This window comes from Numenius arquata, chromosome 1 (assembly GCF_964106895.1).
Source record: "Numenius arquata chromosome 1, bNumArq3.hap1.1, whole genome shotgun sequence".
In the NCBI taxonomy this organism is placed as follows: domain Eukaryota; kingdom Metazoa; phylum Chordata; class Aves; order Charadriiformes; family Scolopacidae; genus Numenius; species Numenius arquata.
The window spans coordinates 128,868,793-128,893,728 of NC_133576.1; the positions used below are offsets into that span (position 1 = coordinate 128,868,793).

Here is a 24,936-nt window from a genome sequence, read left to right on the forward strand (position 1 = left end):
GTGTTCCTGTTCTTCTAAAAGACTGTGGCTAGACATGATATTTTATAATCCATCAGATGTAAAATCTGCATAAAAAGTATAATTATTGTGCTTCAGCAACTTGGACCAAAGCCCTGATGTTATATTTCTAGGCAGTACACAGTGAATAATATGGATGCTTTTTTAGGTTGGTATGTTCAGTTGGCAAGATATGTAATTTTTCCATAAGCAAAGGTAAATTGTGGGATTTTTAACATACTGATTACTATTCCAGCCTTGTTCCCGGCTAATGAGAATTAAGTGGATACTTGTCAACCGAGGAACATCCTTATTTGCTACTACAAATTAAGTTTTAGTCTCACTTACTACAGTAAACAGGGAGAAAAACTTGTGTTACCTCTCAGTCAGCATTATTATTCACAGCGGTGCTTGTGCCTAAGGATAAACCAGAAGTAGGGTGCCAGTGCAAGAGGCCCTGGATAGACACCAGGTCTCTTCCCAAAGTGCTCGTGACCAGAAAGACAGGGATGGGCAGTGGGAAGGTTTGGGATGTGCAGAGCAAAAACCTCATGGCAGAAAACCTTGCTCCTGGTTAGCAGAGCAGCCTCAGGAGTTAAATGAGAGAAGAGTGAGGAAGAGCGGAGGTGTGCTGGCTCAAGCTGCCATGCTCGCCATCAGTACGGGGCTGACGGCACCTGCTCTTCCTTCTCGCTGCTCAAAGAGAGCGGTTGGTGCCCTTCCTGCAGACACTCTCGGAGCAGGTGACATGTAGGAGCATGAAGAAGAGAAGGCACCTGGAGCTAAGCCTGTGCAAACCGGGCTGGAGTGGGAAAACAGCATCTGCTACTCTTGCACAGCTCTTTGCAGCCGTGGTAGGACCGCCTTGACCCCACCGCAGTGCTGTGTGGTGCTGTGAGGACACACCAGCTCTCAGCGCTGCTCCCCATCGTGCTGGGTGCCCAGGGCCCCTGTTGTGTCACTCAGTCCTGCATGAAAAATTCATGTTATTTCCCAGATTAGCATCATCCAGCAGATTGGACTTTCTGAACTTGGAGTGCTAAAATCTCTCTGAAGACAACTGTCACGCTTGCATTCTCAGCCATGTCAGGTAGAAGTTGCAAATGAAGACAAAAGATTAAAAATAAATACTCTCGTGCTGTGCAGAGAAAATGTAGAGCAGAGGGGCTGGGAGAGATGCTCAGAAGAAGACAGCGCTACTGAGACCTTCAGGAGAGACATCAGGGTGAACCTGCTGCCCTGGGTGGGGGAAGAGCAGGAGTGGCCAGAGCTGCCAGGTTTCAGATGTGTAGAAAGAGTGGTAATGAGACCCCTTATGCCTGTTCCTGAAAAGTGTGTCTGTAGTCAGAAACAAGCTGTGAGGGTATGTGTGTGATCACAGCGTTAGGACCTGGGATGACCTCAGAGCTGGCAGCTCCGGGCAGTGGCCCCTCCTCATCCTTGTGTCAGCCTCGGGGTGCCTCGGTGGCTCTGCAGCTGGCCACGGTGTGTCACGATGACCAGTGTGTCTGCTCAAAGGGGTGAGAAAAGAAAGAGACGGGCACCTGGTCCTCCAGCGTCCTGGGGAGGTGCCCGCAACGGGGAGGCTTTGTGCTGGTGAACCCCAAACCCTGCCCGGAGGGATGCTCCTCAGCTCAGCTCAGCTCACCTCCGGACACCGCAGGAGGTGGCACTGCAGAAGGCTGGCAGCAAACACTGCAAACCACTGTTTGGAAAAGGAGAGCTGCTGTCATTCAGGATCAGGCCCTAAATCCCAGGGGTGGTTTACTGGGTCCAGCCCTGGGATGTAGAAAGGTGCTTTCACAGCATAAATAAGAAGCAGCATTCAGCATGTTTTCCTCCTTTGGAATGAATCTCTTTTTTTTTTTTGGCCACTTTCGTTGTTTGAATATTTTCTGTATTTTTCATGTAATTCCTTTACCCCTTCCTCTCCCCAGATACATGAAGGATTTTGTTTACAGTGCAGCCATAGATACAGGCAGCATATATTGTGAGAAAGTCTAGGAAGTCCAAAAGGGACCTTCTAAAGTGGGTTTGTCTGCTGCTTCTATATTAAAGCATAAAACCCAAAGCTGCTTTTTTAACCTCCCAAGTATTACTCCACATGAATCGCTAACGCTGCCGCGCTGCCGGCTTCACAAACAAACTGTGATAATCCCTTGGGGTTTGAGTTAGCAGAATGTTACGAGTTTCGTCCCGGTTGTTCCACCGCACAAGCTAAGAAAGCTGCAAACCTTCGTAGGAAAATGTGAGAGATGGGAGAACAAAGGTGGCAGGAGATCTTCCTTTTATGTCTTCAGCTAATACAGAGTAGTGGAGACTTAAAACAATCTGATATTTTCTCTGTAGTTTGCTTGGAGCGTTGTGGTGTTTTGGTCCACTCTTAAGTGTCTGGCTGCCAACATTTGGAGATGACAGTCAGGCACGTTACTCACACCTCAGTACAAGGCCAAGGGTAGTTTGCACTGGGAAATGAATTTTTTGGAGATCTGCAGGCACTATGGAGTTACTCGGGCAAGTTCAGAGGGACACGCTGTATTTTACTTGTCCTGAAAGCTGCCAAACTCAGTGCTGCTGGATGGTTAACCGAGGACTTCTCTCAAGTGCCGTGCTCCTACACATAGTTAAATGAAGTAAAAAGCAAATTCTAAAGGAAGTCTAACTGAAGAAGCTGCATAAAGTGCACAGAAAATAAGACTTTCAGTGGAAGTGAAACCAGATAATCCTTATTATTTCCTGCTGTCACAGACAAATTATTTTCTTTGCCGTTATGGACAATCCTTGTGGAAAGGAATACAAGGTGAATGCACATGGGTAATGTCAGAAACAGCTCAAAGATGTCATAATAATATTGTTAAATAGGGATAGTTGAGGGGAAACAATCCCTAAAATTTCTCATTGAGAAATCGTGCTTTTGCACCAAAGAAGTTGTTTCCAGTTTCTGAAAAAGTTTCTGAGCAAGAAAAAAAAATAAATCAATTTTCAGCAAAATCCTCTCGTTTAGTAAAAAAATTAAACCAAAAGAAGGTGAAGCAAAAGCTTTTTTTTTTTTTTTCTGCCGAAAGAGAAATAGAGAAATTATTTGATACCAGATTTTGATGAGCCCTAATTGTTAGCTTGGTGGAACTCCTGCTGATTTTGTCAGGGAGCATTAGAGAAGAAGCTGCCGCTCTTAAATCCCTTTTAAGACTCAGAATCAGTTTTAAATAGAAATTAATTGTTCCTCTGCACAGGACGTGGTGTCACACTGGGTCGTTTAGACCAAGTCACATCTAGAGTTTTGTCCTCAGCTGGTAACACCCCTGAGCAGTTTGGCCAGTAACAGAATCACAGAATCACAGAATGGTAGGAGTTGGAAGGGACCTTTGGAGATCATCTAGTCCAACCCCCCTGCCAAAGAAGGGTCACCCAGAGCAGTCTGGACAGGAACGCAGCCAGGTGGATTTTGAATGTCTCCAGAGAAGGAGACTCCACAACCTCTCTGGGCAGTCTGTTCCAGGGCTCTGCCACCCTCAAAGTAAAGAAGTTTTTCCTCATGTTGAGATGGAGTTTCCTGTGTTCCAGTTTGTGCCTGTTGCCCCTTGTCCTGTCAATGGGCACCACTGAGAAGAGCCTGGCCCCACTGCGCTGTCCTGCAGACGTGATTTCCAGAGGCTTAGCCCGACCAGTAACAACAAATCAATGCGTCCAGCCCTCCCTTCCTCCTTCCCTGTGGGTGTGTGAACTTCTTGTGCTGACTCACCAGAGCCTGCTCGGTGAAAGGGCTGACAATAACACGGGCTGCCAGGAAATGTGTGTACTCTTTGATGGCTCACACAGCCCTTGCCCACCTACCTGTGGGATGGAGCTGTGCATGGAGGGCTTCCTCCTCTCCCGCTTACTGTCATGTCACTCGTTTCCCATCACAGAGCCTTTCGGTATTACGCAGTTCAAGGGGTTTGAGATGTGTAATCGCGAGACCGTTTGATCTTAGGAATGTGCCTGTGTGTTCGTAGGAACTTTTGCTTTACATTTACTGACCCAAATCAATCCTGGCTTGCAAATTGGAAGAGATGGAGCTTGAAATCTGGCAAGCTCTTTTTTTACCCTCTGAAGAGCTTGTGCTTTGCTTGGGGAAAAAGGGCTTGAGTACCGACTTTCAACCAGTAGATGAAAAATGCTGTTGCTAGAAAACTGTGAAGATTTGAGTGATTGAACCCCGACCTTTTCCCTTCTGAAAACAAAACAGGCACAATGCTGGGGCAGCAGTGCCCCATAGAAGGCAGAGTGCATACGGAATAGCAAGGCAGAGAGGCTCGTGATGGACATCGCTTGTCTCACTGGACAAACACAGACCGGTCCCTCGCAAGCTGCCCTGACTCATAATTGGTAACAGCTCGGTGCAAGGAGGGAGAAGGGACTTCAGCCTCATGGGCTGCCACATCCTTCCCATGCCCTTGCCCTCCACATCCCTAACTCGTGGGGGATGTGATATCGGTACCTTCCCTGCAGCCTCAGTGAAGTCCCCTGGGAGTTCCCTGCACCTTTGCAGCCTCATTTGCTCCCATTACTGCTTTAAGGTGGGGACGTCTACTGACCAAGGTGTTGTCCGCATTCAGAGGGCAGTGCTTGCAAGGTTTTCATGGAATCGTGGGATCATAGAATGGTTTGGGTTGGAAGGGACCTTAAAGATCAACGAGTTCCAACCCCCCCTGCCATGGGCAGGGACACCTCCCACTAGAGCAGGTTGCTCAAAGCCCCATCCAGCCTGGCCTTGAACACTTCCAGGGATGGGGCATCCAAAACTTCTCTGGGCAACCTGTTCCAGTGCTTCACCACCCTCATACTAAAGAATTTCTTCCTGATATCTAATCTAAATCTCCCCTCTTTCAGTTTAAAACTTTCAGTTTGGGGAGATGCGATAAGCCAGCAGTTGTTAATTCTTTAGAAATGCACAGTGCCCTTTTAGGTGCACTTCAGCAGAGCAGATGTCATGAGACCAGGAGTCCTGCATCCTGTGTCGAGGGAGGGAGCGCTTGGTTAAGGGATGTGTCTGGAGATGGTGGTGCTCTCCCTGGCTCTGCTGCTGACTTGTCCGTGTCACCGGGCAAACCACTTCCCAGCTCCCCCGGATCTGCTAGCAGCTTGTTCAAAGGGAGTAGAAGAGCAGCCGCCACGCACAGTGCAGTGCAACACCTGCATTTTTTGTTGTATCAGAAAGCCTAGTGCAGGTGCTCTGAAAACGCGAAGGCATTTTAAACAGCTCCCTCTGCTTCAAAATGTCAAGCAAAAGCAAAATTAACTCAGGCATATTAACCACATAAAGCATATACATATGCAGAGGATATATTATTTGTTATCTCTTCAGCCTTTCTGTCAGCAGCACATCTGAAGCAAAATGTGCTGCCAAGTCATGTATTCTGATGACCTGGGGACTTCCCCATTTCCCAGGAAGACGAATTTGGGGGCACGAGAATGATTTCTAGAAAATACACTGAGAGCAAAGATGATGGTAAAAGGAAGTGCAGCTCACCAGAGGTTTTTTTGCAAAGGAAAGTACAGTGACTCATGTGTCAGAAGGAACACTCTAACCAGAGACAGCCCGTGCTCTTTGCAAGTGACCACCCAAAACTCCCACCCTGGGGACACCTAATGACAATTAGTTGCTCTTGAAGGCACAAGGTCTGTGGACTTGTACAAACAGGCACCAACACGTCTGTCCTTATGAAATGAAAACATTAATCTGTGATTCAAAAGCTATGCTGGAAACACAACTTGAGATATGAGATGAGATTTTCGGTGTCAGAGAAATTAAAAGCTTTATTTTTAAGGCATAAACTCAGTGACCCGCTGATGCAATGGAAGGGTAGGTGGGTATGGAGAAAATATATATTTGTCAGTTGAGTTTTTCCCAAGCCACTCACTGGTATTCACTCCAGAATAAAAGTGTTCACATCTGGAGTTATCTGTGAAGAGCTCTTACCTATAGATAAACCTGAAGTGGAGGGGAACAGGGGCCACAACAGAATATTAGGTGTCCACGGACTTCTGTACCTGGAACAGCATGATACAAATAATGTGATTTGAAGGCCTCATAAATCATCCTTCCTCGCTTATCTGGAAAATTAGAGTTCTCAGCGTTCCCTCTGCCCATCACAGGCTCCCAAGGTGTTACAGTTTGTACGAGCATCGTTTTCTCACTGGTGAACGCTGGTATTTGTCAGATGATATTGTCCTGTTGCCTCCAAGGCTGGTGCACTTCTGCCAGGGTAGGAATTTGTGTGTACAACCGTGACAGATGAGTGTCCATCAGGTGGACAGGGCCATGAACCTCTTCTCCTTGGATAGGCCCACAGGGCTTGTGAGCAGATGAAGGTATAGCTGTAAATATTCAAGGAAAGGAAATAGAGTTACAATTCTCAGAGCAGTGTTGCATGGACTGTGTGTTTTATAGCAGATGTTTCAGGACATAAACAATTAGGTCTTGATGTATTAATATACTTCTCTGGGAAATAGTCCGGCAGTACATTATGGCCCAGACCCTTGGCTGACATAACCTGACATGGCTCCAGTGGCTTCATTTTCAGTTTTGAACAAGTTAACTTCTAACTTCTCTAATTGCACACATCTCTGGCCAGTATAAACCTACGTGAGATCAGGATGCCTGGATCTCTTGTGTGCCATTAGAATGTCTCCTAGGACATTTGGACTCTACAAGTAGTCAAAAAGGCTCTTTTGGATCATGTACCGAAATCATGAGAGTGAAGGTCTGCAGCACTGGATAGGCAGAAGGGCAGATTTCATGACTGCATTACTCTCTGCTGTCTGAAAATACTTTAGATCTGTCTGGCACAGTTAGATGGGAACAAATCTGCAGCAAGTATGTCCTAGGCTTTGCCAGCTATGGTTCTGGCCACCTCCTTTCACTCACACCCACAGGGGAAAGGGGGTCAGTGGAGGCAATAGTGCCCAAAAAGTGCTGATGGCTACAGGAACAGGGATGGTGGTGCCAGGGAGATGTCTCACAAGGTATTTTCCTACAATTGTGTGTAGTTTCATCGACTGAGAAAGCCCAGAATAGCTTTCTGTACTAAGCAATGCTTACTTGCCTGTTGACTTGCAAGATCTGTCTGTCAAATATACTACAGATTGTTTCTTCATTGTCATCTAATAATTGGGTTTTTTGTCTCTGCTTCTTTCAGCTCCAAGGCTCCTTGAAGAGAAAGTTGGTGGTAAATCTGTCACCTGTCAACAACAAGAGGCCCAATGGTGTTTCAGAGAGCTCTTTCCTTGACATTAAGAGGATAAGAGTGGGTGATAATATCTCAGTGGGACAAGGTGGACAACATGTTAACAATTGCCAAAGCCAGTCAATGTCAGGAACTATGTCTGTGGGGCAAGGATCACAAAGAAAGGCCAGCAACCTAACAACCAATACACATGCTAGTGGGAATGGCATGTTTAACATGACTTTGAAAGAGGTAAAGAAAGAACCAGGAGAAACAATGTCCTGCAGCAAACACTTAGATGGCCAGACACCCCATGAGAACATGTTCCCTAACAGATATGGGGAAGACTCGTGGGAACAAATGATGGATCTAGAGCTTCAGGAACTATTTAATGAACTGACTAACATATCAGTGCCACCAATGAGTGATCTTGAGCTAGAGAATATGATAAACGCCACGATAAAACAAGACGAGCCATTCAACATTGACCTTGGTCAGCAGAGCCAAAGGGGCCCTGTGAGATCTCTGCAGGTGGACAAGATGGTGATAAAGAGTGAATATGCACCAGGCATGAATCAGGCTCCTGTGGGCTCCCCACAGATGAGGCCTTCTTCTACAGGTCCAGCCTTCACTATGGCCACCGCTGCCATGTCCACCTCTTCACCCATCCCATCGGTCCCTCAGAGTCAAACACAGGTATCGCAGGTTTCTTCTGCGTCCAGCCGGCCATTGCCTAACTGGCAGGAGGTGTCTCATGCACAGCAGCTCAAACAGATTGCAGCCAACCGGCAGCAGCATGCCTTGATTCAGCAGCAACAGCAGCAGCAGAACCAGACGGCCAGCTGGTCCACCTTGTCTCCATCAGGACCTTCTCCTGGACCCTTCGTGCAAGAGAAAATCCCCAGTCCTTCTTTTCGCCAGCAGCAGTTCAGCCCACAAAGCTCAGCAATGCTTGGGGTACCAGTGAATGGAAACCAGTCGAAAGGGATGAACAACTATGTTTATAAACCAACCACTCCCCAGAGCAATCCCATGGACATAATCATGCCACAGAAGCCTCAGGATCTCAACAGAAACTTTATCAACAGCGCTCAGCCACCACTAGAGCAGCATCATGGCAACACAAAGCCTTTGTTTCACTTTAACTCAGAGCAAACAAACCAGCAGATGCCTTCAGTTTTGGGTTCCCAAAACAAGCCTGCCCTTCTGCACTACACACAGCAGACACAGGGTTCAGCCCCCGTGCAACAGCCACAGCAGCAGCAGCAACAACAGCCACCACCGCAACCTGCTCAGCCTCTCTCCAACCAGTCGCTTCAAAGGCCACCTAACGTACCCCTAGCAATGCAGCAAAAAATGATGCTCCAGAAAATGCAGCAAAGTCAGCAAATCTCAGGTTTGCAGTATCCAGTCTCTCAGCAGCATAGACAGGTAAGGCAAATTCCTCCTTATTTGTTACAGAATCATTCCGGTCTGAGCAGTAAAAAGGCTTTTCCAGCCTGGCCTCATTCCTGCAGGAGATGTGTGCTTGTGGCAGATAATGACCATCTCAGCACATACTTCAGCAGAGCTGGTGATGGCACATTTAGCACCTATTCAGGTATATCATGGATGCACATTTGTAAGAATTTCAAAAAAAGACATGTTCATAACACTTTTTTCTTAATGTAATGGAGGGACTATGTCACTGATACATACTATGTAGGTACTTGTCAGAAAGGTGAGGTAGTAGGGCAGATGCAAGCTTATTTTGGACCCCTAAGTTTTCTGGCTTACAAAAATTTAAGCTCTTTTGAATGGCAAAATTTTAATTAATTCCTGTTATCTTAGGTAATGTATTTTACAATGTTAATTTTTATGCCATCATTTTCCTCAGGGAGGCAAAGTTAGAAAATTCTGGTTTTATATATCTTTTGACTGACATGACAAAAATACTGTTTGCACATTTTTTATCTGTTTGGCAAAGGAAAACTAAGACTTAGCTGTGAGCTTTGTAAACACCCATCACACTTCTGGGAATATTCTGTGGATAAAATACACGCTCAGATATGAAGGTGAAGGTTGCCACAGATACGTCTACAATTATATAGCACATGGCCAGCTCTCGCTGTGTTATCGTGAGACAGGGCTCTGACAGGATTGGTTGTTATAGCTCGGTTGTGCTGTGTCAAGTCACTGTGCACCACGATCCCAAGTTTCAGACCTGCTAATCAAAGTTGGAATTTGTAACCTCAAGGTACCCCAGAAACTGGAAACAGGTGCAAAACACGTAAAACATTTTACCTTGGGAGGTTTAAGCCACTCTGGAGAGTTTTGGTGGGACTTGGGTTCAACACATATGGAATGGCAATATAGGTGTGGAGATCATGTGTGGATGTGAAAAACAGCTATAAGATATTACTGATAAGTGAAAGCCTAAGTCTTCCATAAAATCCCAGAGAACCAGCATTGTGAATGAGTCATTCAGAGCTGGAGCTTCTTCACCAAACTGTTTGCTTAAACAGTCTGATGTTTTTTAAAAAGTAAAGTAAATGTAGTTGGACACCTTTCTCCTTTTAACCCTTTCAAATTCCCTGACCAACTAACCGTGACTTTCTCTAACAGAAAATCCCTTAGCAAGAGGTACCAGGTGAAACATTTAGTCATCTTTGGGTGGGAAGATGTTGCTTTGTTGGAAGATGCTGGAGAATGAGTGGCAGCAGGAAGCTTTGTTGCTCTATGGGATGTCTCTGCTGGCTGTTCCTCTCCACTGTGTGCTCTCTTCTTAGGCGCATTTCCCCATTCTCTTAATAGACTGGCAGGCAGATGAATTTTAACAGTTCCTTCATTCAGCTATGATGAAGCTTCCAGCAATCTGTCAACACAGGGGAGACAAGCAGGACTTCTGCAAACGCTACTATCATTCTGAAAAAAATATGCAAGGTCACATTCTGGAAAGGAATAAAAACAGAGAGCAACCCTGCTTGAGGCAATGGTAGCTTCTTGCTCTGTGTCCTTCTGGGCTGCCGCTCAGGGAGGCAAGCCACCAAGATGGTACTTGGCAACACGGCCATAGTAGTACCTGCAAGATTTATCAGAAGTGTAGTGGGATCTCTCACCTCTGCAGCCACAAGAACTTTTAGCTTAGGAAACTTGCCCTAAATGGACTTGTCTGAGTGGCAAACTTTAGATATTACACCCAGGAAGGAGTTTTACCTGTCATCACAGACTTCGGCAAGTCTTGTCATCTGACCACTTTCCACAGTTGTGCCTGCAGGACGTAGCTACCTGACCCACAGCACAGCTGAGAATCTTAGAAGCTTTGTAGGCACAGGTTACAGGGCTTTTGCAGCAAGAATATTGTTTTTTCTGTGCTCTGGAGAGATAACTGGATTTACAGATTTGTAGAGATTTTTTTAGCAGTTGTTCTGAAGTTCTGCTGAAATTCAGAGAATAAGGTAGGTGTCTCTGAGTGGAGTATTCTGTAGCTGCTGGAATAACATATAGAAATACAATTGGCCTGTAAATTGCAGAGTTTTGGAAAGGTTTGAACATAACTGTTCCCCTGGCAATATTTATGAGTTCTGTGGACTCCTTTAGTACCTGCCTCCACAGCTGCAAGAGCCCACCAACCCCTTGGTCAGGGCTTGCTTGCCCTGTAGGTTCAGTCTGAATATTAAATCAGAGTAGGAGGAGGCACCACTAGTATTATCTTACAATCAAGACACCAAAGGCCAAAGCAATCTCATGGCTCAACTCCGCTGAGTTTAGCAATGAAGACATCACCTTATTTAGGCTGCACAGTCTTCCTTCCTGGAGGATCATCTCCCACCTCTGAGGATTCCTACACATCATTAACAGTAATGCATGATTAATTACCAGCATTTACTAATTAATTTCACGATTAATATTTATTTTACTCATGCCCTATTTCTTCAGGAGGAATCAAGGTTTGATTCTGTTGGTATCATCCAACTCCTCCTCAGATCATTATAATTGTGGACTATAAGGACTATCTCAGTACTGGCTGGAGTGCTTTGTAGTTGGAAACGTGAGTGCACATTCATAAAGAGCTGCTGTGACATCAGATAACACTGACTGGAACACTATAAATTCACATTTTTAGCTGAACCAGCTCACCCTCTGGATTTTTACTCCACAAGCCTTAAGATCCAAAAAAAGCATTTGAACTTGAGTTTGTCAGCCCAAGCTTGCTAACTGGAAATGTAAGGCTTATAATTTCTCTGCTTGTCACATTCACTTTGTGTCAAATTGGAGTGAACTTCTAGTGCAATTTGCTAATTAGATGTCTTTTGCCTCTAGGGAAAAGTCATAAAAATGATGGAAATCATCTTGGTTTCCTGGAAGGTTGATCTGAATGAAGGTTTTGTTTGTGTCTCTGTTTTATTCTCCATTGTTGTGGGAAAGATTCACCTTTCCATTGTCTATCAGGATGCAACATATGCTCAGTCATGAAAAAGCTCTTAGGAATTCAACACTGTCTTTGTTTAGGGAATAATTAGAAGCTCCAAGCTCTGCACAGGTTTAATCAGGTTTTCAATACTTATACAGAACCTGGACTTATGTGGGGAAAATCTGTAACTGGGCTTGGGTAGAAGTTTGAAGTCTAACTTTCTCCATGTGAAAAAACAAGGTCCAGTCAATGAAAGATGCTTCTGAAGTAAGAGTTAAGGTTTTTGAACAAAAAAAAAAAAATTGACATTTTTAACTAGTCTAAGAAGTTCTGCACATATTTCTAAAACTTTTGATAGGCCATAAGACTTGTTCAGTAAGATCCATCAGTCTTCTGTCAAGAAGAAATAAAATAAATAAATTTAAAAAAAAAAAAAAAAAAAGAGAAAAAAGAAAAAGCTTTTATCTACTAAATAAAGTATTATTCATCCCCTTCTGGTTTTGACCTAAAGCCAAATTAAACAAAAGTTTCAAGCTGAGTTCTCCAAATTTTTTCAATCAAATTCATTTACTCAAAGAAGGTGAGAAAAGCAGGCTGAGCTCATGAGAACAGGAACCCTAATGGAGCAAGGCCACTCTACCCGCTACACATGGGCATGTGCCCTATTTAGTCTCAGCTTTGGGGGCAAGGCTAACACAAGGGGTCATGAAAGCTTCAGCTCCCACTTTACATGAACAACCAGTGCTCCTTATTTTTAAGCCTCTGGAAGCGTCAGTGGTGTCTGTGTAGTTACAACCCACAACAGTGTTTCCGTGCGCAGAGCTCAGGGCCTTGTTGGTCCTTGTTCCTTTATAATCACTTTGAGGATGGGATCATTTTCTCCTTTTTCTTTTTTCTCTATTTTTATTTCAAGAACCCAGAAAGGTAGTGTGATTAGTTGCAGTTTGGGGTTGTTTTTTCCCCCTTACTTGCCCTAACTGGAGCATGCCTTAGATCGTTTTCTTCACCCGGACTTAACAGGCTCCTTTTAAATCCAACTAGGCTCCCATCCTACCGAAAACTGAGCACTCCCTTCTCCGGTCCCTGCTCCGAGCTTGTGTGTCCTATACGTGCCTCATGCCTCCTGCCCTCCCACAGCAAGGCTTTGTATTTTGCAGCCTGTGGCCAGTGGCTCCATGACCCAGGGACACGGCACGACTGCATTTGGCTGGGGAGAGGCCACGGAACAGCACAGCACCAAGGGATGGGCCACCAGTGAGGAGCTTGTGCTCGGAGGAGCTCCAGGTGCTGAAGTGACCCCCCCTTGAAGGCTCCCTTCATTACACCAGCCCTTCAAATGCCCAGAAAAGCGGTGCTTAACTGATATATATGCACCACTCTTAAATGTCTCCAATGGATAAAGATGGTATTTCAACCAACCTGGCAGCTCTGCTGAGACAGATTCTCCTCTCATTTTCGCCAGTGTAAACCCAGGGCAATTTCATTTCATTCAGGAGAGCATAATTAGACTTACAGCAGTATAGTAAGCAGCAGGATATGGCCTTCTACCTTTTTTTTTTTTTTTTAAAGCATGGGCACCATACGGATTTAATAAGAAGTGTATGTTAAACTGTCAGATTGTTAGAGTGCTATGTGAGGAAGAAGTACCAGGAGCAAAAGTTCTAATGGCTTTTTTGAAAGTGCAGATAGAAAACCTCTTGTTATCGTTCACTGCTAAGAGATAACTTACGCTTCTAATTTAGCCTCCAAAATTTCTCAAAGAAAATGTGGCTTCTTTGGATGATTCATATCAAAACAGTATTTTCCTAGACCTTTATGTTTACCACCAAAGAAGAAAAGAAGAGCACAGTTTGGTGAGGCAACCTCTCTGTTTTCAAGTGTGAAGGAATTATTTTGGAAATATTTGTGAAATGAAGAAAGAAAACCTAGAGTGGCTTCTGGTAATTGGTACAAACTAGGACTTAAATTTGACTTAGATCATAAATAACAACGATTCCAGGCTTTTGGAATCTGCAATAATAGAAACTGTTCCATAGTGTAAGAAAATAACAATGTGACCTTTCTTTCAATGCCCGCTATAAAAATTATATTTGGATGACAGCTTTTCTTGATAGCTCCATTTTGGTCACATTCCTTCATGCAAGGGCTTCTGAATTAAATATTCTGGATAAAAACTTGAGTATGACCCAATAACCACCATTGATTGCAGGGTCATAGCTGATTTATGAACATGAAACCAGACAGAAAATGTCATATGTTCCTGTATTGTCATGGTGGACAGTTGTCTTGGTAGTGCCTTATATCATTCATGCTCTGTTTGCTGAATGAAATTTATACGCAATAGCGATCACGCTGTGGATGGTCAGTCCCTGAGGACATTGTAATTCAAAGGCTCAGAGACACTGCCAGTTCCATAAGGTTTCTTGAACTCTTTGCATAAAGTAGTTACACTGGTAGAACAGCAGAATATTAGCCACTTAGGCCAAATGCTTCTGGGTTTGGGGACTTGGGACGTAGCTGAGATAGTCCCTGTTGTCTCACTTGGACTGCTTTTTGAAGGTACTTCCATGAAGATACCAATAAAAATCATCATTGCGCTTGCCTGAATGAGTTCTTTGCTAATGTTAGCACACTTGAAGTCTTATTTATTATTTATTAGGATTGTGAAAGTATCTGGGAAGTCCACTGATAGGCAAAATGTCATTCTGTGAAGAAATGCATAAACTTGGATTAAAAATGGCCCCTGCCTCCTTCTGTAAGAACCGACGAAAAGATGAGTTTTACAGAAGGAATTTGAAGGATATCAGCTTCTACCCATCTGCATGTCCAGAGATATTGATTTGAGGACTGCTGTGATCCCGGAGGCACTTCACAATCCAGTCAGTTGTCTTGGCTGTGGGGGAAAAAATGCTGTTGGAGACAGGAAGCGCAATAATGGTGCTAGCTGCTTCAGTCCTCTGGTTTTACTTTACTGCCACCTTGAAGACATGGACTAGGGTGGGGAAAACCAAGGTGCCTGGTTCATGTGTAGGAGAAAATGATGGTAGCTGCAAGGAGAAAAGGGCAGGTGAGAAGATCTCCAGTGCTGGTGGATGAGTTACAGGCCTGGGGTGGTGAGGCAGAGTAGGGAACCATCACCAAAGACAGGACATGGGTTTGTGCTTATTAGATTAACTGGAGAGGAGGTGTAACAGGAAAAGCCTGGGATAAGGAACTGTGAAGATGCAATGCTGACTGGAAGGAAAGGAGCCAGGGATGTTTCAGGTCTGGTTCTGTGCCACCAAGCAAGTTAGGCTGTTTTGACCTGTAATCTTGTCAATAAAGCTGGGATATCCATAAGGGCTTTTTACCTGGTTGAAGTGAGGAGTTCTGCTATTGCTGTGTGTGCATCTGAGGCCAGAGTCAAGCCCTGAGTCAACTTCCTGCTGGGATTTTGGAAAGGCAGCCTGGAAAAACAATATAATTCCACAGCCATTTGGAGCTGGCACGGTGAAAAAACCTTTCCTGTAAGTTTTTGCTTGTTTGTAGGCAATTTATGAATACCTCAAGAAGTCAAGGAACAAAAGAATTTTAACAAGCCCCAGCTCCCATTTCTCTCCCTAAAGTCTCCCTATTATTTTAATTCCCTGAAGTCCTCAAGAGCAAGTCCCAGTAATTTGTCTCTCTAGGGGTTCAAAATGAAGAAATATTTTAATGGCAAGTACTTGTTCCTACACTCAGCCACTTTACTGCTGGTGTTTTTATGGTGGAGACCTGCCCCAGGCCACAGATGACTGTCATTAAGACAGCAACAGACCTAGTAATGTGCCTTTAATGTGAGTTTTCATGGGTGAATTTACCATTTGTATGTGATGATGATCCAGAAAATCAGCCAGATGCTCCAACAGAACTAATCCAGAACCATCTGCCTGCTTCGTTTGCTGCATGGCTGTTTCTGGTAATGTACACACACAGTGTAAGAGACAGCTTTTGCCCTGAAGAATTTATAATCTAAATAAGCAAGCCAGCCAAACCTTGAGAGGAAGGAAATCTTACTGTATATTTTATATATTATTATATATTTTGGGAAAGAGAGAAAGCAGGTCTCATCCAAAGCTATTACAATCAATTCAGTGGAGTTGTTGGGTAAGGACATAAGTAACACGTTACCATTGCAGAGAAATCCTCTGACAGAGTCTGGAGTTGAATTAGACCCAGTGTCAGTCTCAGAAACACTGTCCTTGTGTCCCAGGATAGCGCCTGAACCTATCACTCCCCCCCCAGCTCACCTTGACCTGACTGCCCTTTGGCCTTGGTCTGAGAGTCTTCTCTATAGACCCAGCATCCACAGCTCTGAGCCTTCACAGCCTGTGCAGTCCCCCAGAGGAGATCTCTAGAGCTCCTCAAACAGTATTTGATGCCTCTTTTTCCCTCTGTACCTGTAGATTGATGGCAAACAACCCATCGAGGTGCACCCAGCAGCTTGCAACTTTCCCAGGTGCTTTTGGGACACCCATGCATGGGTAGACATGCCCCGGCCTGTGCCTGAGATTCTGCCTGCCCCCTTGTGCATAGGAAAGGACTGGGGTCTTGAGGGTAGCCTCACACCACATTGAACAGGCCAACCATGTTGACTTTATGTCATTTCTTTGAAAAGGGTCCTCATTTCTCTGTCCCCTCTGACAATGCGCTTTTTGTCAAGCCCCAGATGGAATTCGGAGAGGGGCTGAGTGCCTGAAGGGGTTGGTCCCTCTGAAAAGCCAAGGGCCTTTCAGAGTCTTTTAATAGGTAATACTTCGCCTTGACATAGCTGTGGAAACATGAGTTGAATGATTTTCTATTTTCATAGGAAAAGGTGAGGATTTGTGGGAGGTCCACATCATATTGTGAATCAGTAGAAAATCAGCTCAGAGTGCCTAAGCCAGACACATACATGGGACATAACGACATAACCTCACTGCAGAAGACTCTCAGCATCCATGAGCACAGCTGTGCTGCTCTGCCGGCAAAACACACGGACTGAAACTACAGTGCCATAAATGGCATGCGAATATGTCAAAGGAAAGGGAGGACAAGGGGCTTTGGACACTCTCAGGTGAGGTTTCACGGTCTGGCAGAGCTGATCTAAAGGCTAGTGGCTTCAAAAAGGGGCAAGGAGCCCTCCCCCACCCCAGCCCCTTGTCCACTCCTTCCTCTGGCACCACCTCTGGCACTTGTCTGAGCTCTCACAAAACTTGCAGAAAGCAATCCTTTCCCTCTCTGTGTTGGTTCTCTGCTCTTTTAGTGACTTCCTCCAGCTTGTGGGGTCAGACAAAGCCAACACTGGCACAATGGAGGTGGCAGGAGCATATAGCTGGAGGCAAGAAGTGGAGATGGGGTTGCTTCTGCCAGCAGCAGCAAGTTGTTAAACTCGACTTAGGTGGCTGGTGCTGGAGAGCCTCAGCTACAGGGGTGGCTGGAGAAGGAGCGGAAGATGGACAACTGACTGCAAGAGGGAGTCTGTGGAAGGACGGGAACTGAGGGCTGGAGAGAGTCAGGGAGCAGAAAGTTTACTGCAAGGGAAGGAAGCAGCCAGGCGGGACCGGATCCAGAGTAGGACAAAAGTGATGGACAGAGAGAGACTGGGGAGGAGGTGGTGAAGGAGTAAAGTGCAGGAAGAGTGAGGGTCTGAGGGAAGGAAGAAACCTGGAAGGCAGTAATAGAGAGTGCAAATTGGGTTTGGGTGAGGGAGAAGGATTGGGAGCTCAGGAGGAGGAAGCTGAGAGTGGGTCTGGGTGCAGGCAGAGGAGGGCAGGGGTCTGAGGGTGGGAAATAGTGTGGGAGGAAATGGGGCAGAACAGGAGCACAGGGGACAAGCACCTACCGTCTTTGCAAAGGGGAGAGTGGAAGATTCAAACTAGCTTGAAAAATGTTTCTGTATCCTATGCCAGGAATAAGTGAAGGGGCATAAGGGGCTTGTTGTCCAGTAGTTCCCAAAGCGTCTGCAGGAAGTTTTCAGGACAGGGCAGGAAATGCAGCTTTCCAGACCTGCCTTACTCTGAGCCCTTCAAATTGCCAGCTGAAAGGACACACTACATGTTTCAGTCTGCGCTATTCATCCTGCCAGTCTCCGTCAGTCAGGGAGACAGAATAAGCAGCGTATTTGTCCCACTGGAAAAAAAAATTAATACATTCCGTTCTCTGGTTTTCTTCCTTCAGGGGACCCTACAGCTCTTCTACCATCCCCCGCTGCAAGTGTAGCCATTGAGTAACCAACATGTATAGAACAGAATAGAATGGACTATTTCAGTTGGAAGGGACCTACAATGATCATCCAGTCCAGCTGCCTGACCACTTCAGGGCTGACCAAGTTAAAGCATGTTATTAAGGGCATTGTCCAAATGCCTCCTAAACACTCACAGGCTCAGGACATCAACCACCTCTCTAGGAAGCCTGTTTCAGGGCTTGAAATTTCTTCCTGCCTTCCAGAAGGTGCACATGAGGAAGAATGATGGAGATTGAATGGTCCTCTCAGGCCTTCATAAGAAGCTGCATAGTCCACCTTTGTCGAAAAGTTCCCCTTGATTTACTGATACCAAAATACTTACAATGACCAAGGCGTGAAAATGCAGATGGTATTTCTGTGGAGCCAGTTTGTTCTGTAACCTGTAAGAGGGAGAGGGACTCTGAGGGCTTTCCGTAATTCTGTGAAGATGGGTTAGACATAGTCTCACAGTTTTGTTTTTTTTTCCAGTCCTTTCTATAATTTGCAGTGGTTGCAAGCCGGGCCACAGACTGGCTCCAAGTGCGTGATGTATGACTAAAGGATTTAGTGCTTTGGTTCTGGTTAGAAGAGCATCCAACTTTATCCATTGCAGAACTAGATTTCTCCGAATGACTGTAAGCTGCAATCCCAGCTAAAGCAGGCTTTGCTGGGATGACTCCAGTCTTGCCTGGTTTCAGCTAGAATGGAAAAAAAAAAGAAGAAAAGAATAGCTTTTTTTTTTCCCTACTGGAACTGGTAAAAGACATGGGAAGACATAGGGATTAGCAGAAGTATTGGGAGCTTCACAACCTAAGTGCAAAATAAAGTGGGAGGAGGGAGGGTGGGAGTGAGTTCTGGCTATCCATCCTTAATCCAAAGCTGCCTGCTCCTTCCCAGGCTATACTTCACTGTCATACACTTGCAAATTCACTCCAGGAATGAAAACAGACTAACTTTAAGCTTGTTCCCAAAGCTGCAAATTTGTCCCTGCTGGGTGTTAATTTAACTGCTTCCAGGGCACCAGGATGTCTACTAGTGTTCGCTTTTCTTTCTTTCTTCTTTTTTTTTTTTTCGCACATCTGGTGTTGTGAAAACTTCCAAGGCACCACACAGAAGGGTGATGAACTGACCACTTTTAACCCTTTCTGCAGTATCCCAAGTATGAATCTCTCTCTCTCTCTCCAGCATTTTCTTCCTATAGCAGAGTCCATGGGCCTTGTTCTGCATGGGATCCACAAGCTCTAGAGTGGGTTTTATGAGCATTTCACAGCCTGAGAGTTGAGCCTTTCTTCAGCTCCACCATCCTCTGTTTTTCCTGTGAACAAACCTGGCTAAACAGTAATAACTGGACCTCAAAAATTCCCAGCAGGAAGAAACAGGTTTGGGGCAGGGTGTATTTTTTTCCAAAATATTTCTTTTTTCCTTTTGTTTTTATCTGGTGTTGCCACTTCCCAGCAGGGGGAACATTCAGTGCAGTAGTTTTGCTCATATTATGGCAAGCGATGGCCTTTTCCTGTTGGTTTTTGATTGTTGCATTTGTTCTTTAATGGCTGCATTAACTGTTTATCTGCTGCATCAACTGAACCAGAGCAAACTCAAAACAATCCCATTTCCAGTCATAGCTGTTGTACTTTACCTGACTTTCTCCACTTTATTTGCTTTCTGTCAAACAAGTTGTTTGCATGACCAGCTCACTTGTTTCACTAACATATTACTACTGGGTTTTTTTGTCTTTGGCTAGGGTTTACTGAAAAAGAGCCAAAGGTACTTGAAACCCAGATTCCTCTTCCGTTTTGGCCAGTTGTGCAATGGCACAAAGAGGGTGCAAAGTCATCTTTTGCTGTCTTCCTCTCAGCCCTATCATTACTTTTAATCATTGTACTTCCATCCCACCGACTGTCCCTTCTCAGCCCTGGTTCCTCTTCAGGACTGACTCTGGGGAGCTGAAACACCATGGAGAAACATCTCACAGTCCCATGGGCTGCTGAACACAGCAGTATCCAACACACCGATGCAGGAGACCTAAACGTGCCACAGTCCTTGATTTTGGCATCTTCTCTTCTTCATGTAGGGTTTTCACTGCTGAGTTTTATTTTTAAAAGAAGTAAGTAACTCTCCATCCACAAATTACAGGCCTCTGGTAAACATGAAATCTACTTCATGGGCTAAGTACAGCTGTGTTGTCAAAATCTTGTTTCAAATTCAAAGTGCTATTAAGGGCAGCCTTTTTCAGAAGCAGCACTCTCTGTGGGCCAAGCTCCAGGGCCCTGGGAAGCATTGGAGCAGTTCTTCAGAAAGGTTTTCCATAGCCATATATATATACTGCATTAAAAAAAAAAAATCTTCAGATTTTCAGTCCTCCTGAAATGCTTTCTGGAGTGTTGGACTCACCACCTGAAAATACTAATGAAATTTGGTTTGTGGAGATACAATCATTCATCTCCCTATTAAGCCTGAGCTTTTTAAAGCTGCGGAGTAGTACTTATGTGTCCATAGCCAAATTATTTATGCAGGTCTAGAGAATGTCAGTCCAAAAACTATATAGCTTTAACATACCCACCCCTGTTTTTCTTCTGACAAGTTTTCCAACCAGTGCACCTAGTAACCACCTTTGAAATTGGCCATAAGTAATTTTAGGCTGGAAATCAGCAGCACATTCCCAGCAATTGGAGAAATTGTTTGGCTTTCCCGATGAGAGTCTGGGTGGCCAAAAACCTAACTGCTTTTAAGATGAAATTTCGAATAAATGTTAGATGATATGTGGTAGCAAGGCACTCAGTTTAAAAATGGGATCCCTTTCTACTCCTCTGCTTTCATAGCAAAATACAAAATAGTCCTCTGGCTGTCGCCTCACGTGGCCCTTTCTTTGAAGGAACCAATTGGGGAACTGTGTAGGCCACTACTAAGCAAAGTGGAGTAAATGGCATGGCTAGGGGACACCAGAAAGACTTACAGACATTTAATTATAGCATTCACTTAAACATATGGTCTACTGTTGTTATGAGCTCTGAGGATATTTTCCCTCTCTTCCTCCCAAGGAATCCAAAGCAAATCAAAAGCTAGTCATTTGGTACAGTAATTGTATATAAATTTGCACATGAATCATTAATTAAAGTCAAGCCATGGAAAAAATTAAAAAGGCTAAAAGACCTTTGGACATGTGTATGAAGATCCCTGTGCGTGGTACCAGGGAATATAGAAATGTTTGGACTGTTTGCTCAAATGGGCCCTATGTTAATGAATCATTTTAATCACCTTCATTATAGTCTTTCAAACAGAGGAGACTACTATGCAAAACCAAGCCTGACAAAAACAACATGCAAAACCCAGAGGCAATTGTGAGTCTGCTAATTAGATAACTTTGTCTTGATACTTGCATTTGAGCCCATGGATCTGGACAACATGGTACGTTACTCTCAGGGCAAGAAGCAAGCAAGTGGCTGCTGCCCCGTGTCCTCTCGAACGACATTTTCAAGGTGCCTCTTGGTCTCTTGCCTCCCCCAGGGTAAATATGAGGGATGGTCTCCATTGTGCCTTTCCCAAATTTCTCTTTCATCTCTGGTCTTTTTGTGGCAACAAAACGATGCAGGAGCTGGAACTGTGCTATAAATTTTAGTGAACAAAAAAGATGTGGAATGCCCAGGTTTTGTGTTATTTTAGCCACACAAACGCTACAAGCAAAAACTAAACCAAGTTAAATTCATGCACAAATATCAGAAGGAACACTGAGATAGTAGTGATAGCAGAAGTAATGAAATTATGTAATATATGCTAATTGTTTTCCACACACTAATTCATCCATAAAGGTTCTGTGAAGTGAGTAACTATTAACTGTTCTGTGAAGGTTTAAAAATGAGATGGTGAGAGCAACACTTTTTCCTAAGACAGTTGGTGAAGTTAAAGCATTAGAAATACACGTGGTACATCTAAACAGGTGTCTTGGTACAAAGTGACTGAGCCAAGGAGAGATGAATTAGATCAGTGCATGTGAAAACAGGCCCTCTATTTAGATGCATAAGTACGGCTTTAATTTTAGTCTCCAAAATAGGGTTGGCTTCAGAATTAGCATAAACTTTGCAGTTTTTATAACTTTTTCAAACTAAAATTTTTTGACCAAGCACTCCCCCATCAAAAATTCAGATAGGTAAAGATTCCTACAAATGTCAATGACTATTTTCAGGAAACTTCCTTTTAAAAATTTAGAGGTTTCAACAACCAAAGCGATCAGAATTTCATTAATATTTAAATGTATATAGTTTAAAACGGTTTAAAAATTCAGAGGTTTACATTCCATGCTGAGGGAGGCTATGTGTGTCAATACTTCTGTGTCATCAAAATGAGCTCATGTACGCTAGAGTAGCATCTTAACACTTCACAAAATGGCAAATAGATGCAAGGTAAGATCTAGACTTTCAAATGTAGATCACAGGAGAAATTGATTTCACACCAGGATGTCTGAATTTGCCTCTCAACTACTTTATATATATCCATTTACACAGAAGGCAAATATATTTTCTTGTATGATGATGCAGAGGGCAACCTTGTCCTTACTGAAACAGTAATCAAAATATTGTTTGTAATTTCTATGTTACATAAACAACAGGGGGGGGAAAAACGGTGCATTCAAATATTTTAAGTTTCAAAATAATGCTTTCAAAGATTAGGAAAAGAAGGTTTTTGTTCTCTATTCAGACTCATCTGCCTTCTTGCCCATCGATTCGGAGCATTACTGAGGTCCTGTGAGAAACACAGGGCAAGTCCTGCAGTCAATGAGAAGGAAATGAAGTCTGCACTCACCTGAAATACCCTCCCCACGTTTGCTCTAAACAGCAAAGTGAACGGTAGGGGTCACTGTGGTGGAAATGGGGAGTGCACACACACAGACACATATATATATTTATATACCCACATACAGGATAATGCCACTGTACCACTAGGTGTTTGCATCCCAAACACCATCTGCAACGTGCACATCCATCTCAGGCAACATGTGGAAGCAGCTTTCTTATAATTAATCTGAGACTTTTCAGACAGCGAGAAGGTATGAGAGAGGAGATACAGATAGAGATCATCAGTGACATGGGGAAGATGAATGGGGAAGAATTAATCACTGTTTCACCTAGCAGGAAAGCTGTAGACACCTGATGAAAACAAGCAAGAGGAAGGCGTCTTATAGCTAATACCAGGGAACACTTTCTGTAGGCATCTTTGCTGCACGACATTGTGGATACCAGCAGTAGACATGGACTCAAAGTAGAGGTTGGGAAAATCCAGGAGAAATATTTTTCAAGGGCAGCCAAATAGCATGATGTAGATGCAAAGTTGCACTCAGAAAAATCCCTAAATGGCGGAAGCCAGAAGATACATTGGAGACAGGCCCAGCGTATAGTGGCTGTGTTCCTATAGTCCATCTGTGAACATCACCTCTTGGTCACTCTGACCACTGTAACACACACTTCTGCCTGGAGTCACAGAAATAACTCTGCTTGATCATAGCAGAAAAGGTTATTAATACAAAGAATGCCAGAAATGGTGCCTGGGAGTTCAGCTTAGCTTCCCCACTGAAGTTTGGGATCACCTAACCTTCCAGCCCCTCACTGCAGCAGGATTTTTGCCTGTTGACTGGTCTCCGGGTGACTTGGCCCATTTTGGCCCAGCAGCCCCGGGGCTTGTGAAAGTGGATCTACTGTTGGCTTTCCAGCTGTGACAGCAGGCACAGTGATGTGATGGTGAGCCATGCCTCCTGGAAAGGGTTTTTTTTAAAGATGGTAGCTCTGGGAGAATTTAGCATCCCCCAGCAGTTTCTACCAGTGTTTGTGCCCCTCCTGTTGCTGCCTTCAAGACAAGTTTAATGACTGCTTTCAGAGGGTGGAAGAACTGTCCTGAGGGACACAAGCAATGGAAGGGAAATGGTGATTTTCAGCCATTTATAGCTGATCCATACTGGAATGGCATTTCACGGAGAAGCCAAAAGCAATAGTATCAAGTCTTGCGCACTTCCAAAAGCTTCTTGCAAAAAATGAAGGAAGGTCGATTTCTAAACTAATTATTGCAGGAATCCTTTCAAGCAGAGAGAAAAGCCCCTGAGATATTAATGCCTGCTTTTTACATTACGTTTGAAAGACTTCTGCTGGTTACTAGGGTGATCTGTGGAAATAGTGACAGCCATCCTTGTTTACTCCTCCCTGCTATTGCAAGTTCCTAAGCATTGGTCCTAAGCATAAGTTCATTGCCCTCTACAACTACCTAAAAGGAGGTTGTAGAGAGGTGGGTGTTGGCCTCTTCTCCCAAGTGAATAATGACAGGACCAGAGGAAATGGTCTGAAGTTGCGGCAGGGGAGGTTTAGATTAGATATTAGGAAGAATTTCTTTACTGAGAGAGTGGTCAGGCACTGGAACAGCCTGCCCAGGGAGGTGGTGGAGTCGCCATCCCTGGAGATATTTAAGAAACGTGTAGACATGGCACTTCAGGGCATGCTCTAGTGCCCGAGATTGTTGGTTTGTGTCTGTTTGTGGGTGGGGTGGGGTGTGGTTGTGGGTTTTTGTTTTGGTTTGGTTTTGGTGTTTGGTGTTCTGGGATTTTTTGGTTGTTTTGGGGTTTTTTTTGTTGGTGTTTGTTTGTTTGTTTGTTTGTTTTTGGTGTTGTTTTTTTTTTTTGTTGGTTGGACTCGATGATCTCAAAGGTCCCATCCAACCAAGAAGATTCTGTGATTCTGTGAAAAATTTTGTGTCTGATTCTTATTCAGGCTGAGATGCCCTTTCTATCATTATGACCACAGAAAGGAGCCTTTAATGGAAGAAAAATTTAATTACATATTCAGGCCACTTTGCTGTAACAGGGACTTAGTGTTAATAAGAGTCAGGCTTTAGGTGTTCCAAATGCTCTTTAGAAAAAGGGACAACAATGTGCAAAGCAAACTCCGAGTTATTAATTCAAGAGCAGTATGAGCAGCAGCAGCAGTAAAGAAACCCGATACATCCATCAATCAACACTGTGGAACCCTGTTTGTTTGCACTAGTTAGAGAGTGATGAATAGGTCCTCTGTGTAAAACATTCAGCTACAGTGTGAGAGGGTAATAAATTATGTTTGTTAATTTTATATGCCATACATATA

The 24,936-nt window shown here is 44.2% G+C and overlaps 1 protein-coding gene across 1 annotated transcript in view; it reads left to right on the forward strand.

The window, feature by feature from the left end:
- The window catches only part of MAML2 (mastermind like transcriptional coactivator 2), a 215,524-nt gene that overhangs the window by 139,687 nt on the left and 50,901 nt on the right, over positions 1-24,936 (forward strand). Inside the window, exon 2 of the mRNA XM_074155595.1 lies at positions 7,179-8,636. Within this exon, the coding sequence (XP_074011696.1) occupies positions 7,179-8,636 (1,458 nt within the window). The remainder of the gene's footprint in view (positions 1-7,178; positions 8,637-24,936) is intronic.